Source organism: Gossypium hirsutum, chromosome A11, assembly GCF_007990345.1.
Source record: "Gossypium hirsutum isolate 1008001.06 chromosome A11, Gossypium_hirsutum_v2.1, whole genome shotgun sequence".
Lineage (NCBI taxonomy): Eukaryota > Viridiplantae > Streptophyta > Magnoliopsida > Malvales > Malvaceae > Gossypium > Gossypium hirsutum.
In genome coordinates, this window is record NC_053434.1 from 30,763,286 (window position 1) to 30,783,535 (window position 20,250).

Genomic DNA, 20,250 nt, shown 5'->3' on the forward strand with positions numbered 1-20,250 from the left:
AGAAATTCCTCAAGTTCTTTCAACCCTCACTTACGTGAATTTCTCGAACAATTGTCCTGTTTTAGTTTCTTGTATTATCTAGAAATTTCCAGAGTAATGAACAAAACTTCATTTGTGAAAATTATTTAGTTCATCTATCATTATTTAATGCAACACACTTTAAGAATAATGAAAGATGAATTTAATCTTGAGAATAATTAGATTTGAATAAATTTGTTAAAAATACAAAGGAAATTAATCTGAAAGCCTATCTTTGAGAAGAATAAGAATCTAAAGATAGCAAACAGGACAAAAGTTAGATGCCCTTGATATCACCGCTTGAGTGTTTATATGCCAGCTCCATGAAGACTTTCTTGAGTTCAACATGTGTTTAAAAGATCCAAAGTATTTCGTTGATGCCCCGGTATGCAACGCGCTTCACTTTTTGTTGAATCAGATATAGAAAGATTAATGTATGCCCTTCAAAATTTGAGCTGCCCTTTCGGGTTTTCAACTCAAAACCCCTTTGGTCACAAGGCGCCCTTTGCGGGTTTTCACCTTGGATTCTCCTCTCCTTTAGACAAAATACTTTTTGACTGAGTTTGAATTCACTGGGTTGGGTAAACTCTTCCCATCCATTTCTGTTAAAATCAATGCACCTCTAGAGAAAGTTTTCTTCACAACATACGGCCCCTCCCAATTTGGCATCCATTTTCTTCTAAAGTCTTTCTGAATGGGAAGGATCTTTTTTAGCACAAGGTCCCCCTCATGAAATTCTCTTGGACGAACTGTCCTATCATAAGCTCGCATCATTCGCTTCTGATACATTTGACCATGGCGAATGGCCCGCAGCCTTTTTTCCTCAATCAAGTTCAACTGGTCATACTGTGGTTGAATCCACTCTGCTTCATCCAGCTTTATCTCTGATAAAATTCGAAGAGAAGGTATTTCAACTTCAATAGGTAACACTGCCTCCATCCCGTAAACCAACGAAAAAGGGGTTACCCCAGTAGAAGTTCTGATAGACGTTCGATAAGCTAAGAGTGCAAATGGTAACTTCTCATGCCAATCCCTGAATGTTTTAGCCATTTTCCCCACTATCTTCTTAATATTTTTGGTAGCATCTTCCACTGCCTCATTCATCTTTGGGCGATATGGAGATGAATTATGATGCTTAATCTTGAACTGACTACAAACTTCTGCTATCGTTCTGTTGTTCAAGTTCAATGCATTGTCTGATATGATCTTTTCAGGCATTCCATACCGACAAATGATCTCTTTCTTCAAGAAACGACCTACAGCCGACTTAATAAAATTTGCATAAGAAGCAACCTCTACCCACTTTGTGAAGTAATCAATGACCACAAAAATAAAACGATGCCTATTTGAAGCTTTTGGTGATATTGGCCCAATGACATCCATGCCCCACATAGAAAAAGGCCATGGAGAAGTCATAATATGTAAAGGTGAAGGTGGTACATGAATCTTGTCTCCATAAATCTGACATTTATGACATTTCTTGGCGTAATTGATACAATCCCCTTCCATAGTAGACCAATAATATTCAAACCTCATGATTTGTCTAGCCATCGTGAAACCGTTGGCGTGCGTCCCCCAAACACCCTCGTGAACTTCTTCCAAGATTAACTTAGCTTCCATGGTGTCAACACATCTCAACAGTACTTGGTCCTTTCTTCTTTTGTACAAGATGTCCCCGTCCAAAACATAATCGCAAGCTAATCTCCTTAAGGTTCGTTTATCATTTTCAGTTTCTTGTTCTGGGTATTTACGATCTCTCACATACCGCAATATATCTTGATACCAAGGGTTATCATCCTTTTCTTTTTCCTCAATGTTACAACAGTGAGCTGGAGCCTCAAAGATACTCATCTGAATGGGTCTCATCTCTTCCTCTTTGTTCACTTTAATCATTGAAGCCAAGGTTGCTAGAGCATCTGCCATTTAGTTTTCGTCTCGTGGGATATAGTGGAAAGTGATGTCATCGAACTCCTCAAGTAACCCCAAAACTACCTTTCGATAATTAATCAATTTAGGATCCCTTGTCTCCCATTCTCCTCTAAGCTGGTAAATCACTAATGCAGAGTCTCCATGTACTTCTAAGGTTCTTATTCCTCGCTTTATAGCCGCTCGGAGTCCCATGATGCATGCTTCATACTCGGCCATATTGTTTGTGTAATCAAAATCCAACTTGCATGTGAATGGATAATAATCGCCATTTGGGGATACCAGGACTGCCCCAATTCCATTTCCTACCGCATTGGACGCCCCATCAAAGCTCAACTTCCAAGGACAATCCTCTGTAGTTGCTACACACATCAACTCCTCATTTGGGAAATCGAAATTCAGCGGCTCATAGTCCTCTAGAGCTCTACTAGCCAAAAATTTCGCTATTGCGCTTCCTTTTATAGCCTTCTGGCTCACATAGACTATGTCAAACTCTGAAAGCAAAATTTTCCACCTTGCCATTCTCCCATTCAAAGCTGTTGACTCTATCATATACTTCCAAGTGTCAAGTTTTGGAATAAGGCAAGTTGTATGATATAGCATGTACTGTCTTAACCTTCAAGTCGTCCAGATTAAAGCACAACACAATTTCTCAATTGGTGAATATCTCATCTCACACTCTATAAATTTCTTACTGAGGTAGTATATCGCCTTCTCATTTCTTCCCGACTCGTCATGTTGACCAAGTACACATCCCATGGAATTATTAAACACTGAAAAGTACAAAATTAACGGTTTATCTAAACTAGGTGGAGATAGTACTGGAGCATTTAACAAATATTGCTTGACTTTATCAAAGGCGTTCTGGCATTCCTCATCCCAAGTACCTTGGTTGTGTTTTCTAAGGAGGCGAAATATAGGGTCACATTTCTCAGTTAATTGTGAAATAAAACGAGAAATATAATTCAACCTTCCAAGAAAACCTGGAACTTCTTTCTGAGTACGTGGCGGAGGCAAATCTCGTATGGCTCTAACTTTTTCTGAGTCAACTTCTATTCCTTTTTTGCTGACCACAAAGCCTAGTAATTTCCCCGACCTAGCTCCAAAGGTACATTTTGCCGGATTAAGTTTTAACTAAAACTTCCTTAATCTCAGGAACAGTTTCCTTAAAACTTCAATATGTCCCTCCTCCGTTCGAGACTTGGCAATCATGTCATCGACATATACTTCAATTTCCTTGTGCATCATATCGTGGAATAAGTTCGCCATGGCTCGTTGGTATGTTGCCCCTGCATTCTTCAATCCAAATGGCATTACTTTGTAGCAAAAGGTGCCCCACAAAGTTATGAAAGTAGTTTTATCCATGTCCTCAGGATGCATATTTATCTGGTTGTACCCCGAAAAACCATCCATGAAAGAGAACAACGAATATCCTGCCGTGTTGTCCTCCAAAGTGTCTATGTGTGGCAAAGGAAAATTATCCTTCGGGCTAGCTTTGTTCAGATCTCTGTAATCAATGCATATTCGTACCTTCCAATCCTTCTTAGGGACCGGTACAATATTAGCTACCCATTCAGAGTACTTGACCTCTTGTAAGAATCCTGCATTGAACTGCTTCTTAACCTCGTCCTTTATTTTCAGTACAATATCTCGCTTCATTCTTCGCAACTTCTATTGAACTAGCTTACAATCCTGTCTTATTGGGAGACGATGCACCACAATATCAGTATTTAACCCTGGCATATCTTGATAGGACCATGCAAAGATATCTTTGAACTCACGTAGCAACTCAATCAGCCCTTGCCTCGTGTCTTTGGCAATATGTGTGCCAATTTTCACCTCCTTCCCTTCCTTTAGGGCTACATTCTCTACTGCCTCTTTCTCATGGAGCATGATTTGTTTCTCTTCCTTTTTTACCATCCTCAAAAGATCTAAAGACACATCACAGTCCTGGACATCTTCAAAATCTTGAGATTCCTCTAAATACATGTCTTGTTCACGAGAGAAATCAGGATTTGTAATATCAGTGCTCATGTCATTGATATCTAGAGATCTGTGAAGTATAAAGAATATACAAAGAATGAATGAATTTAAGAATGATTATTTATGTGCTATGAATGAAAGAATAAGAATTGTCAAAATTTTAACAGAATATTGGTTGATAAAAATGAAACAATACTCGTTGAATTGATAAAAGTTATGTTTTATTAAAAAGTTAATAGATGATCATAAGCCTATTTCACAAATGTAATTCTATTACTCCTAGGCTCTAGAGTAACAAGAATGTTTCGAGAATTACTCTGAAGAATTCCTAAAGACTACAGGAAGTTCCTCCGCAGTCCAATTGTTCAGAGAGCTTCCCGATTCGTAAGGGCGAATGCTTTCAAGGTTTCTTTTCTTCGATCCTTCGTCTTGTATAGCATTAACCTGATGACTTCCTTCTATGAGTAACCCTCTCGATATGAAGGTTTGGGATATTGGAGGGAATGCCATCGGCTCCCACTCCACTTCTCTTCTATTAAGGTGTGCCCTTCTTCTCTCTTTGTGCTTCTCAATTTCCTTCCTCTTTTACTTATAATTTGGTTTAAAACCTAGACCAAAACGATCTCTCTTCTCTTTAAGTTCTGGGATTTGAGTCTCTCATTGTAGGTATTTCCCTAATCCTTTTCTTGGTAAGGCTCCCTTTCCCGCCATCATTTGTAGAGCCATCCTCGTAGCTCTTACTATTATTGGCATAGGTAGCTCGCTCCCCTCTGAAATGAAAGTCGCATTCAAAAATTCTAAATAGCAAAAGGAGCACTCAATAGACTCTTCGTTCGTCTCGACATAAGGGGACTTGCTAGTGACTGCGACTATAATGTCCTCCTCCTCCTCCGTATTGATGGTTATTAACCATCCACCAGTCACTAATTTCAATTTCTGGTGCAACAACGAGGGCACCGCTCCCGCTGAGTGTATCCATGGCCTACCTAATAAGCAATTGTAAGAAGGCTTGATATCCATCACCAAAAAGTCTACTTCGTATATATTCGGCCCAATTTCCAAGGGGGTGTCAATCCTTCCCATCACATTCCTTTCTGTACCGTCAAAGGCTCTTACCACATGTTGATATGTTTTCATGTGAGAATCGTCAATGGGTAATCTATTCAATGTAGATAACGGTAGAACATTCAAGGCCGATCCATTATCAACAAGCACGCTTGGGAGTGTGTACCCCTTGCATCGAGTTGTGATGTGCAAGACCTTAGTTGACCCCCTGGCCCCCGGTGGGATTTCATCGTCATTAAAGTAGATGAAATTATCCGCACTAATGTTGTTCACCAATCGGTCCGGCTTGTTAACGGATTGTCATGGGTAACATATGTTTCGTTGAGCACCTTCATCAATGCATCCCGATGTACCTTAGAACTTAGAAGTAGAGCCAATACTGATACGCGAGCCGACTGCTTACGCAACTGCTCAACCACACTATACTCGCTATCTTTAAGGAACTTTAGGAATTCCTTAGCCTCCTCCTCCTTCACCAGCTCATTGATGGGTACTTCGATCTCTTTCTCCTTCTCAACCTCGACACCTTTTGTTTTTGTGGGCTCCACTCTGATGCCTCTCGTATCATAACGCTTCCCATTCCATGTGTGGGAACCTTCAACTTGCACGTCTTTAGATGCGCTGGCTATATTTTCTTCCTCCGGCACTGTCACACTACAATTATAACTCCATGGTACTCTCTTGTTATTCTTGTAAGGGAAAGGAGTAGGCTTATGGATAATGACCTTGTGCATTGCTAGTGTCCCCACTTCATTATTCCCTGGTAGAGAGATAATAATCCTTGGCCGGCTGGTTCCTTTTTGTTCATCTTCTAGCACACTTATTTCTCTTTTATAAGAGCTACCTTCAAAATTTTGTAGCTCTTTATTATCTATAAAGCCTTGCACCAAGGCTCTGAATTCTTTATAATTTTGGGTCTCATAACCTTCTTCTCCATGGAACTCACAGTAGTTCCCCATTTTTTCTCTCTCTCTCCTAGAGGTTATCATCCCTCTCTTCATTATCTCCTCCCAAATCACCTTCATAGGCATCCTCACCTCAGCAACATTTTCCTTCATCCTTCTCTCACTAGCTTCGCCAATGGCGTTCACTCCTTGATCGTCATGATTTGGCAAAGGGTTTTCAGTATTTGGGGTACTATCAAATTTCACAACCCCCATCTTGATCAACCTCTCCACGGCCTTCTTAAATCCGGTACAATTTTCAATTGAGTGCCCCGATATTCCAGTGTGGTACTCGCATCTGGCGTTTGCATCATACCATTTAGGATATGAAGGCTGTAATGGTTTCAAGTGGAAAGGAGCAATAGAATGTGCATCGTATAAGCTTTGATAAAGCTCACGATATGTCACAGGGATAGGTGTGAATTGCATCCTCTCGTGCCTCGTGCCCGATTCCTGCCTTTGAGACCCTGTTGCCCAATCGCAGCTACTTTGGGTTGACCAAATGTGACTACCTTCGAGTTGAAGCTACTTGTGTTGTTCACCTCATTGTCTTTTCTCCTTAGGGTCGATCTTTTGGCTGCTTCCCCCTCAATTTTGCCACCACTTATGGCATTCTCAATCATCTCTCCCGCCATGACTATGTCCGCAAAACTTTTGGTAGTGCTTCTAATCATGTGAGTAATGAATGGAGCCTTTAGAGTGTTGATGAACAACATGGTGATCTCCTTCTCCAAAAACGGTGGTTGAACTTGCATGGCCACCTCTCTCCATCTTTAAGCATATTGCCTAAAATTCTTATTAGGCTTTTTCTCCATGTTTTGCAGCGTGATCCTATCCGGCGTCATGTTAGTAACATGATTGTACTGTTGCATGAAGGCTTGTGCAAGATCCCTCTATGAATTTATTCTGGCCCAGCTCAACTAATTATACCACTTGGCTGCTGCTCCCACTAAGCTATCTTGGAAATAATGAATCAATAGTTGATCATTGTTCACATATCCGGTCATCCTCCTACAGAACATCGTAATGTGGGCCTCTGAGCAAGTAGTCCCGTTGTACTTTTCAAACTCGAGCATTTTGAATTTATGGGGAAGCACCAAGTTTGGGACCAAACTCAAGTCTTTGGCATTAACTCCATGATGCCCATCAGCACTCTCTAGAGCCTTAAATTTCTCCTCCAACCATCTACAACGTTCCTCCAACTGTTTTGCAGCTTCGGCTATCAAATCTTCCTTTTCAGCCACGTCCAAGTCAGGAATGAGAGGATTGGTAGGGTTGTAACCCAAATTGAATCCCGAACCAGTTGGGTTATTCATGTGGATCCCAGCATCAACCGGTCCATGCTGAGGCCTTATAGTGACAGACGGCCTCCTAGGAAGTGCCTCGGTTTGTGTAGGCCCATGGGATGGTGTAAAGCCTGGAGGATGATCCTCTTCCTCCTCACCAGTGATTGCCATAGAGGATTTTTCTTTATTAGCAGCCCTTAGTAATTGAGCCATCTCAGTCATCATATTCCTTTGAGCCTCTAGCATTTGCTCCCTCATGTCATTTTGCATCTTGGCCAATTGCTCTTGCAATTGGTCCTGCATGTCCTTTTGTAGCTGTTCAAACCTTTGATCCATATTCCTAGATTTTGCACGAGTTCCGTACTGATGTGTGGTTTCCAGATTTTCTTTTCTACTTCTGTGGTAATTTTAACTAATTAGGGTCTTTCTATAACTTTGAATGCAAATGATGTGATGAAATGCTATGAGACGTAAATGCATAAATGGCAAAAGGACATCGATTCTGATTCAATCTCATTTAGAAAACTTATTTAGAAAAAAAATATCTTTACATATAAGAGGATTACAAATACGCTTTCGTCCTAATGCCCAAAGTTTTAACTCTATCTAATAAAAGGGCTAACTATCATCCTATATCCGATGATGACTCATACATCAAACTTAATACAACAGCTCGTATTGCCAAGTCTTGCACGTGTTCAGCGACCTCTCGAATCTGGGCTACGGTTTCTCCAATGACGTGATCCCTTTCTCTGACCTGTCCTCTAGACTGATAAAGTTATCCCTTCAAATGATCTTCCCATACCCCAAGCTGCTCGATTAGGATCTTACTATCTTGCAATGTTGATTCCAACTCCTAAACTTTTCCTTTTAATTTCTTTACCTCAACCGTAGAATCACGACTTCAATGCAGATAAAAAGATCACCTGAGCTCAGTTACTTTAGTCTTTAAACCTTGATTTTCTTTTTCTAAGGTCAAATTCCGTGATTGCATCTCTTGGAACTTCTTCTCCTAATATTCAGCTTTAGCTTTTTCCTCTTGGACCTCTTTCTGCCCCTAATTTGAAAACCTTCCTAGTCCTGCTCTCTTCAAAGCTACTTGTGCCCTTTTGTAGTGCTCCTTTAAATCTTCTCGGTCCTCCTCGACCTTCCTTTTCTCTTTCCTCTCTTTCTCGACCTCCATCTTTTGAACGTTGACGTCTAGGCTCAAATACATCTTTTCTTCTTCAAGCTTTGCTATCCTTTTCTCGAACTCTTGCTTCATAATTTCTAACTCCGAGGGCGTCACTTGCAAATATTCCTCTATCGGTCGAGCTCCTTCCACACTTGGCTTAGGGATGTTATCATTAATTCTTCTACCTCTCCACTCGACGTACTCCAAAGTCGTAGCAGGGCTAATAACTACTCCCTTTAATCGACAAGTCTTGTTCCAAGCACTAGAGATCTCACTGACCTTCCTCTTGTAGTCAGCTCCTCTATACATGAACCCACTCTGAACCAAACCATAAGTTGCCGGTATGAACTGTCTCAATCCATGTTGCCTCAGTACAAGTAAAGGGGCATAACCAATGGCACCCCAAATTCCCAACAGAGGGATCCAATCAAAACCGCCGCATTGGTAAAGAATCTCACCAGTAATCATCCATGGAGCCCTCCACTCTACGTCCTTTGACTACAGATTCTGAGTAGCGCTATCCAATTTTTTTCAGGAATATCAACTTTCCTAGTTGAAGCCGCTATGTCCTTCAACGGGGAGTAATCCTCGAAGAAGACCCGACGAACCACCCTATCTGTCAATTGGAAGTGACTGTAGAACCAAGCTAAAAGTTACTGAGCACAACCAACAAATCTGCCCGCACTGGCCCTCCTACATGCATTCAAGGACCTGAATGTCTCCGCCAAAATCGCAGGAACAGGAGTGACCCGTGTGCTAAGTCGATGGAAGAGATCCGTGGTTCCCTCGTCCACATATCCCAAGGCCCTGGGGAAAATCATCAATCCGTATAAGCTTAAGGCAAAAATGTCTACCCTCTTCGCCTCGTCTGGATGTGTCTGGATCAAATCTTTTAAAACTCCCCACGGAATGCACTGACTCTCACCCTTTTCCTTAATTCTAGCCATGATCCATTGCTCGCTCATCCCCGTAATGGTCATCAGCTTCTTACCAAAGGTTGGGACACAAGCAGCTCGAGAATAAATCATATCACACTAAAATCTAGGACACCGAAGTAAGGTTGCGTACTCTTCCACAATAGGCACTAAATATACCTCCCAAAGGTAAAACAACTGTATGCTGGGTTCCAAAACTAAGCGAGAGCTCGAAACAAATGCTCATCAACCTGAATATCAAACAAATAGGGCAAATCTCCATAATTACCGTAGAATTATTGCTTGGTCTCATTGCCCCACTGATCCCAAATCGCCTTAAGCTCCTGCAAATTATTCTGTGTGACACTGATATGAGTGTAGTCTGACAGCTCTGACATATATCCCACAGTTATGCTATCCCTTTTCCTAGCTGAGTTTGCTCTGACCATCTATGGATGTTAGCGTTGCCCTCCACTCTATCAAGAAGTCCATTTTCCATAATAAAATTTCCTAACTTAGAAACTGACCGTGAATCGATATCTTTTAGATGTAATATGACATACAACAAAACAAAAAAAAACAAATTATCAGTATCATAAATAACTTATAAGGGTAATAATCTAGAGTACCACTATCCAAATTGAGCTCTTACGATTTTTCTATATGAGTTTTTAGTTCTAAAGTTTAAGGTACTCGAACCAGCAGATTCCTCGATCCTCACCCATTATAGGCTCATTTGAATCGAGTTTAGTTCAGGGGAATACATTTCCCTATGGCTACACGGAGATGAAAATCTCACAAAACCATAGGTACGGATGTATCCTGAAAGTGATCCACTATCCTGTACGGAGGCAAAAACCTCACGAAGGTGTAGTTTCTCACTCCCACTTAAGGGTGTGACCACAACGGTCATGCAAATGCAATGCGTATCAGAATATAGCAACATATGTAATAATACAAACACAATGTAATGCAAGGAGGATTGAATTTAAAATTTTTCAAATTCTGACATTAAGACAAAAGCTAATCAATTATACGGCTTGACTCTCTTATTATTTCCCAGCGGAGTCGCCAAGCTGTTGAAACCATTTTTTAAATCGGGTTTTGGAAAATGGAAATCGACTTTAAGAAAAACGAAAACGGGAGTCGCCACCAACCTTTTTAGGTGTGATTGGATCACCAATAAATCATTTTGTTTAAAATCATTAGTTTTGGTCTACGAAATCAAGAAAATGGGTTCAGGAGTCGGTTACGAACAAGGAAGGATTAGCACCCTCGTAACGCCCAAAAATTGGTACCTAATTGATTATCAAGTGTCTTTAAGGTCGGAAATTTGAAAGTTTTAAGATACAATCCACTTTTATTTAGAATGTTTTGATTAAAAAATTTAGGCTCGCTTATTTCAAACGAGTCAAAATATCACATCCAGTAAGTTAAGAAGCAATATTTTAAAACTTTTGAAGCTAAGCTTGTCTTTTGGAAATTTCTATTTCGAAACAACAAAACGCTATATCCAGTGAGTTAGGACACAACGCTTTGAAATCTCGAAAATAGTTGTTTGTATTTTAAAAACTCAAAACGTTTAGAAGGGTACTTGAATGTTCGAATTCGATGAGAAAATTTGCAACCCAGTAAGTTAGGGCACTATTTTCCCGAAGCTTCCAAACATTAAGTATTGCCTTTATATTTTGGAAAACTTTTGAGTAATTTGGTAAATATGAATTTCTTTATTTAAAACGTTGACTCATGTAGAAGAATGGCGTTAATACATATCACAAGACAAATATACCAAAGGTAATAGATTACAACATATTACAATTCATAATAATATAGGCAAATAAGAAATAACCTAAAATAATGAAATGTACACATCATAAGATGATTATGCTAAAAGATAAACCTATATACAATGTTAGTAAATAGAAATACAAAATAATTCATAATAAATTAAAGAATATAAAAATAGAAGTAGAAATCAAAATTTATAATAATAAAAAGTGACAAAATAACACTTAAAAACCAAATACGAATAATCAAAACACCAAATCAATATTGATAAAAAGGTAAAAAAATAATAATAATATTTAAAAAAACATATATGTATATAATAATTAACATATTTAAATGAGTAATATATGTAAAAAAAATTTAAAAGAAAAGAATATAATAATATATAACAATTTAACATACATGGGAAAATATTTTAAAAAAATATATAAAAAAACTTTTATTATTAAAACAATTAAAAATATTATACATGTTAAATATTTTAAATAAATAATATAAAACATTAAGATTTTTTAAGAGAATAAAAATATATAATAGATAATATTATTTTTTTTAAAAGGATTATATGCACAAAAATATATATATAAAATCTTTAAATCCATTTAACATATGATATAATATACATATTTTTAAAACAATTTATAATAGATACAAAATATATAAAAATATGTAATAAATAATTTTTAATAAAAAAATAGAAGATGAAATATATACACAATATAATAATAATCTAATAAATAATACAAATTTAAAAATATAATACTTAATAATAATTTCAAAATAGCATTTACTAAATAATATAATAATAAAACTAATATATAAGGATTAATACATAATAAATAACAGGTGAAAATAATTGTATAATTATATAATAAAATATATAGGTTTAGAATAAAACAAATAATATAAAATATAAAATTAATAAAAAAGCACATAGGATTAAATTTAAAATTTTATAAAATTACAGGGGAGAAATTAGAAAAATAAAATTGAATCTGGGATTTAAATGAAACGCGCGCAAAAGGTGAGGGACTCATCGGGCAAAATACCCTATTCCCAAGGAACGACGTCGTTCCATATCTACCCCAAAATGACCCTAAAGATTAAATTGAATTGAAAGACAAAGTTCTGGGCCAAATTATAAATAAATTGGATTTAATTTCAAAAATGAAAAAAGCGGAAGGACCAATTGGGACATTTCCCAAATATTGAAAGCACGGGGATCCTCCCCGGGTTACGGGTCAACACGCGGATCTTGAGGCCTTGAAACGATGTTGTTTTGTGCTTATTGAATTAAACCAAAACGGCACCGTTTCGTTTAGGCTATATAAGTCAAATTATAAGTTCAAAAATCATTTCTGAAATCTGTTTTTTTTTTAAAAAAAAAGAAAGAAACTCTCTGAAAGAGAGTTGGGGAGGGGCTCTCGGAGTGTCACCGGACCTCCGTCAAGGGTTTCGCACGCGCTAGCACGCCCCCGTCGTCTCCACCGCATACGGTGGCCGGAGGTTTAAGAACCTCGCCTTCCAACGCCAATTAAAGGTATATCCCTTTCCTTTTTATTTTCTACAATATTTGCATGTATTTAAAGAGAAAAATAATAATCACCTGAGTATTCTTTCTTGACTGTCGATTTTTAGTATAAAAAATGAGCTCTGTTTTTTATTGAATCTCTGTGTATCTATCTCTAAAAAAACCGTCCTCATTTATAGATTAGAAAAGGGTTTTTATAGCCCTTCTGCAAACTATTACATTTTTTGGGGAAAGAAATCGAAGATTTCTTTCCATGTTTGTTTCGTTTTTGCTGCTTTTCTTTCTCTTTTTGCAGGTGTTCGCGAGAATGGTGGCGAGTACTTTGGCTTTGATTCGTGCGCCGATCATGGCGCGATTCAGAACTGGAGCCACGGTGCTAATGGGGGTTACTGTAATGGCGCGATTCAAAAAGGCGTGTCGTTTGGGATGGTTGCGGTGCGAATTCTGGAACTTTCCTTTTGCGGCACCTAGGGTTTTTGAAACCCTAGGTCTCTCTGCTTTCCGTTAACAAATTGGGCTACTTGGGCCTTGTATGTTATGGATCGAGGTGTAATGGGTACCGGGTGATAGTATAATTGGGTATGGGCTATCAGGTTGTAACCGGTCATAGGGTTTAGGTATTTGGGCTACTGGGTTATGGTCTGAGGTTTTAAGTTTTGCGCCACAAACACTTGGGCTTTTGTAAACTGGACTGTAATAAATAAACACTTATTTATTGTTATTTTATTTGGTTTAAGGCCTGGGCAAATTTGGGCTATTACACCCCTGCCTCACTGCCTTCTCTTACACCACAGAATCCACCGATTCCAAAACCAAAAGTTAGCAAAAACCCAACTTTACTCACCAAGCCAATTAATAAACACTGTGAAACGCGATATGTATTCGAAAGAACAAATGGGGCATAGATTGAAGAGGAAAAACGTGAAAGGAAAGAATAGAAAAAATACCAGAAAATCATGCTAGAAACTTTGAGGGAGGAAGCCAAAATTTTGAAAAAGAAAAATTAATAAAAGGAAAAAAAAAAATATGATAGCATATCCCTTAGTTTCCTCCCACTAAATCACAACCTCCTGAGACTTTTAATTCTATTAAAACACCATTAGACAATCGATAAAAATATATCATCATACTCAAGCCAGGATTCAAACACAAGACCCCCAACACACTGACTCCTTTACCACTCCAACTAGTAGGCTCATTCTAATATGGATTAACAGACAATTTATCTTAAGCCCACTCATCAGGGGCAAGACTTGGATCAAAAATAACAAAATTTTTGCAGAAGGAAGACTTGAGCCCAAGACCTCCCACACACACCCAGAACACTTAACCACTAATGCAAATACACATTTGTGTTAAATATTTATAGAAATAGAGATAAATTACTCAGAGCGTTACAACTCTACCCCGTAAAAGAAATTTTGACCTTGAAATTTACTTGACCAGAACAGATGAGGATACTACTAACGCATTGAGTCTTCAGGTTCCCACGTGGCCTCCTCAGTACCATGATTCCGCTACAGAACCTTCACTAAAGGGATGGACTTCCTCTTCAAAACCTTAATGTCTTGATCTAGAATCTGAACCGGCTCCTCCTCAAAAGTCAAGTCCGACATAACCTCAATTTTTTTAAGAAAAATAACATGATAAGGATCAGACTGATACCGCTTCAACATCAAGACGTGGAAGACATCGTGAATATGGTCCAGCTCCAGAGGTAGCTCCAACTGATAAGCAACCAGTCCCACACGCTTCAGGATCCGATACGACCCAATAAACCTAGGGCTTAGCTTGCCTTACGACCGAATCTCAGAACCTTCTTCCACGGAGAAACCTTAAGAAAAATGAAGTCCCCCACAGAGTACTCAATATCACGCCTCTTCAAATCAGTATAAGATTTCTATCTATCAGAAGCTGCCTTCAGACGATCCCGAATCAGCTTAACTTTATCCTCGGTCTCAGAAACCAATTCAAGACCCAAAACTCGACGTTCACCCAACTAAGTCCAAGACAGCAGAGTGTGACACTTACGACCATACAATGCCTCGTATGGTGCCATCTGGATGCTAGACTGGAAACTGTTATTGTAGGCGAACTCAGCTAGCGTCAGATAATCTTCTCAACTACTTTGGAATTCTAACACACAACTCCGAAGCAAGTCCTCCAATATCTGAATCACCCTCTCAAACTGACCATCAGTCTGAGGATGGAACGCAGTACTAAAGTCCAATCTCAAACCCAAAGCCTCGTTCCTACATGGCCCACTCAGTACCATGATTCCGCCACAGAACCTTCACTAAAGGGATAGACTTCCTCCTCAGAACCTTAATGTCTCGATCTATAATCTGAACCGGCTCCTCCTCAAAAGTCAAGTCTGACATAACCTTAATTTTTTTTAAGAAAAACAATATGAGAAGGATCAGACTGATACCGCCTCAACATCAAGACGTGGAAGACATCATGAATATGGTCCAACTCCAGAGGTAGCTCCAACTGATAAGCAACCAGTCCCACATGCTTCAGGATTCGATACGGTCCAATAAACCTAGGGCTTAGCTTGCCTTACGACCGAATCTCAGAACCTTCTTCCACGGAGAAACCTTAAGAAAAACAAAGTCCCCCACAGAGTACTCAATATCACGCCTCTTTAAATCAGCATAAGATTTCTATCTATCAGAAGTTTCCTCTAGATGATCCTGAATCAACCTAACTTTATCATCGGTCTCAAAAACCAACTCAAGACCCAAAACTCGATGTTCACCTAACTCAGTCCAAGACAGCGGAGTGCGATACTTATGACCATACAATACCTCGTATGGTGCCATCTGGATGCTAAACTGGAAACTATTATTGTAGGCGAACTCAGTTAGTGGCAAATAATCTTCTCAACTACCTCGAAATTCTAACACATAACTCTGAAGCATGTCCTCCAATATCTGAATCACCCTCTCAGGCTGACCATCAGTCTGAGGATGGAACGCAGTACTAAAGTCCAATCTCGACCCTAAAGCCTCGTTCAATTTCTTTCAAAACTAAGAAGTGAAATGAGGATCTCTATCAAAAATAATCAAGATCGAAACCCCATGCAGTATTACAATCTCAAAAATGTAAAGCTTCGCTAACTTCTGCAGAGAATAGTCTGTTCAAACTGGAATAAATTGAGCAGACTTGGTCAATTAATCCACAATGACCCATACAGAATCCTTCTTAGTCGGTGTTAAGGGCAACCCATTAATAGAGTCCATTGTCATTTGTTCCTATTTCTATAAGGGAATCTTAACTGGTTGTAACAACCCCGAAGGCAACTGGTGCTCAGCCTTAACCTACTGGCACGTCAGACATCAAGCCACAAAATCTAAAATCTCACACTTCAAACCCAGCCACCAGTACAACTCACCAAAATTGCGATACATCTTATTACCGTCAGGATGCATAGCATAATGGCTACTATGCACCACCCTTAGAATAGATTGTCTCAAATCATTATCATTTAGTACACAAATTCATCATCGAAAACACTGAACATCCTCATTATTCAACCAAAAATTGGAAGTACTACCACTCTCAACCTGACGAAACTCCAAACCCAGAGACTCATCCCCCAACTGCTTAACTCGAATTTGATCAATCCAAGTCAACTTAACTTGTAACTCAGCCAACAAACTCCCATCATCAAACAAACTAAGACGAGTGAACATTACCCTCAGATCAGTCATTGCTCTATGACTTAGAGCATCGGCCACCACGTTGGCCTTATTAGGTTGATACTCTATCGTGCAGTCATAATCTTTGAGCATCTCAATTCATCAACATTGTCTAAGATTCAGCTCCTTCTGAGTGAGGAGGTACTTGAGGCTTTTGTGATCGGTGTAGATGATACACCTCTCGCCATACAGATAGTGCCTTTAGATCTTCAACGCAAATACCACAGCAACCAACTCGAGATCATGTGTCGGATAGTTCCCTTCGTGTGTCTTAAGCTGATGAGACGCATAAGCTACAACCTTTTCATCTTGCATCAATACACATCCCAAACCGACATGCGATGCATCACTGTAGACCATAAACTTCTTACCAGATGCAGGCTGTATCAGAATAGGAGCCTATGTCAGAATAGACTTGAGCTTTTCGAAACTTGATTATTGCGCATCAGTCCAAACAAATGGAACACCCTTAAGCAGCAGCTTAGTCAAGGGAGCTGCAATCAGAAAGAACTCTTCGACAAACTGCCGATAATAATCTTCCCAACCCAAAAAACTATAGATCTCAGATACATTCTTAGGCTGTTTCCATTCAAGCACAGCCTCAATCTTCCTCAGATTAAAACGAATCCCCTTAGTAGACACAACATGCCCCAAGAAAGTTACCTCTCATAACCAGAACTCGCACTTACTCAATTTAGCGTAGAGCTACTTTCAACGAAGAATCTGAAGTACCACTCTAAGATGCTCATCATGCTCATCCTCACTTTTGAAGTAAACCAGAATATTTTAGATAAATACCACAACGAATTGATCTAAATAAGGCTGGAATACTCGGTTCATCAAATCCATAATACTGCCAAAGCATTCGTCAGACCAAAAGGCATCACTAGGAACTTGTAGAAACTCGTAATGTCCATAACGAGTTCTAAATGCAGTCTTATGAACATCAGGTTCCTTAACCCTCAACTGATGATACCCAAAATGAAAATCTATCTTAGAGAACACTGAAGCTCCTCGAAACTGATCAAACAAGTCATCGATCCTTGGAAATGGATACTTATTCAACTATCAATAATCGATGCACATCCTCATGGTCCCATCCTTCTTTTTAACAAACAGAACCTGTGTTTTCCACGGAGACATACTAGGATGGATGAAACCACAGAGCTCTTGCAGTTGAGCCTTAAGCTCAATAAGCTCATTCGGTACCATACGGTATGGGGCAATAGACACCGGAACTGTACCCGATAAAAGCTCAATTTTGAACTCGACTTCCCAATTCGGAAGTAAACCTGGTAACTCTTCAGGAAAGACATCTGGAAATTCCCTTATTGTTCTAAAATCCCCAACAAAAGAACCTACAGAATCGAAAACACTAACGTAAGCCAGGTACGCCTCACATTCTTTCTGAACCAGTTTCTCAGCCACAAGTGCGAAGATCACATTAGACAAGTAATCTCAACGCTCACCAATCACAACCAACTCCACATCGTCCTTGGTCCTCAGAACGACCCTCTTAGATGTATAGTCCAAGCTGACTCGGTGGCCAACAAACCAGTCCATACCTAGGATTAAATCGAACTCCTAAATAGAAGCTCCATCAGATTTGCCAGAAAAACAGCACCTTGCACCACTAATAGAACATCCCTATAGAGTTTACAAATCCGAATAAACCGCCTCAACGGACTTAATACACTAACCTCACTAGAAGTGCTTTCAACAAAAATCCCTAAGTTTTCAGATACAATACTAGCTACATAAGAGTGTGTAGAACCTATTTCTATCAAAGCAGTATAAGGCACATCAAATATTAGGAATGTATCGGTGATGACATCAGGAGCATCCCTATCCTCGCGATGTCGTGTAGTAGAAACCAGTACAGACTGCATCGCCTCAGTCTCACCAACACCTCTGCCCAGTGCTCTCTGCCCACGACCCATACCATTACTACCTTTAACTTGTCTACAGTCCCTAGGTGGCTACTGAACTACCCACTGAGGCTGCGTAGAACCTGGTACCAAAGCTTGCACCTGATTAGCCCTCTGTGGACACTCCCTAATACGGTGCTCCAAAGACCCATACCTCAGAAAAGCCTCTATCCTTTTCCAACACTCGCCTTGATGACACCTACTATAATCACTTTATGGTTGTAACCCAGTAGGAATAACAGGGGTTCCCACTCTAATAGGTCTATCAGGTCTGGCCTTTTTCTTAGACCTCTGAACAGAATTAGAGGGCTCTGAATTCCTCTTATTCTTACCCCTCTCTCAATCTCTATTTTGGCGCTCCACGCGCTTAACATCCTCTGCGATCTTCGTCTTTTCCACCAAAACTGCAAACTCCTGCTCCCTCTGTGGAGCAATCAAAACCCTCAAGTTATCCTTCAAGCCGTCCTCAAATCAGATGCATCTCTCATACTCAGTCGCCACAATGCCTCGAGCGCAGCAGCTCAGCCTAAAAAACTCAGCCCCATACTCTGTCGCAGATCTATCGTCTAGCATAAGATTCATAAACCCACGCCTACGAGCATCCACATAGCTCACTCCCTCATACTTGCTCTGGAAAGTAGTCTTAAAGAAATCCCAACTCAGATAATCAGGCTAGGCACCCACCTCAACTGTCAACCACAACTGATAAGCCTAATTACGAAGCAAAGAGACTGCACCTTTTAGTTTCTGCTTAAGAGTGTAGCCTAGATCATTCATGATCCTCTCGGTGACCTCCAACTAATATTCAGCCACATTAAGGCCAACTCTAGTGACACCCCTAAATAACTCAGCACCATTAGACTGAAGTTGTTCAGTTACAGACCCGTGACCCCCAGCTTTAGAATGGGGACCAGTGACCCTCTTCAAGATCCTCAACATGGCTTGAGACAGTGCGTCGTTGGAATGACGGATATGTGCAAGTGTACACAATCGCAACAAGTAATAAAGTGTCAAGTAAATGTTGAGTTATCATACCCACAGGGACTGTGAAATGGATTATTTATGAATGTAATTTAAAACACTTTGTTGAAGAAAAATATTTTGTTTAAAGAGGGTGATTAAAAACTTAAGAAAATTAAAATAAATAAAAATGAAGTAAAAGAAAGTTCTAATGCACAATTTCAAAATAAGATTTAATCAAGATGATATAATTGTGTTGGATTAATTACATTTCTCATCTTAGAATTATTAAACTTATGTTTATGTTGTTATGAATAAAATCACGGCAACCCGGTACTTTGCTAACTTATGAACATATATACCAAAATCCATTCATCTCTTGACATATCCCTATGCCAATTCAAATGATTAATTAAATCTAACAAGCATATAAAAGACTATGTGAGGTAACAAGGTATCCCTACCTTGAAATAGTTTAATCACAATAATCTTGCAAGTTATGCAAGACAATAATATTGCCAGATACATTGCTAATTTAACCTTCAGCTACCTTAGAAGAATAAACATGCACTGATCAAGTACTGTGTCAATTAATTACAATTTCAATCCGTTTAAATAATTAATTCATTAGTTACCTCACAGTCGTAACGCAAAAATAACTTAGGCATGATTTTATTTAATCAAGCATTTTACCGAGGCCTATAACAACATAAACACAATTTTAACAATTTAAGAAGACGAAATGCAATCAACCCAACAAGAATTAAATTCAAGCTAAGCTGATTAAATTAACCATTCCAACAACATGAATACTCATAGATATGTTCATCATAACAACAACAAAAATTAAAGAGATAGGGAACAAGAATCAAATCCGGTGGTTTTCCGAGGCTTGACTTGGTTGCTCCGTTCTTCCTTCTTGTTGTCCTTGCCGATCAAGGCTTCGATGAACACTCAATTGATGCTCCAAAATGTTTAAAGAACACCCATTTTCCAAGTGAAGAAATCGGCACAAGAGCAAGGGAATTG

The 20,250-nt window shown here is 39.1% G+C and overlaps 2 protein-coding genes across 2 annotated transcripts; both read right to left on the reverse strand.

Annotated features, from left to right (window-relative positions):
- Positions 1 to 5,261: 5,261 nt before the first annotated feature.
- Positions 5,262 to 6,691, reverse strand: LOC107960031 (uncharacterized). Its single transcript, XM_016896240.1, has 2 exons — positions 6,383 to 6,691; positions 5,262 to 6,269 (listed from the first exon to the last, which is right to left on the reverse strand). The coding sequence occupies exons 1-2, from the start codon at positions 6,689 to 6,691 to the stop codon at positions 5,262 to 5,264; spliced, it is 1,317 nt and encodes a 438-aa protein (XP_016751729.1).
- A 165-nt stretch (positions 6,692 to 6,856) lies between these two features.
- On the reverse strand, positions 6,857 to 7,558 carry LOC107960023 (uncharacterized). Its single transcript, XM_016896230.1, has one exon. The coding sequence runs from the start codon at positions 7,556 to 7,558 to the stop codon at positions 6,857 to 6,859; it is 702 nt and encodes a 233-aa protein (XP_016751719.1).
- Between the last annotated feature and the right edge of the window lie 12,692 nt (positions 7,559 to 20,250).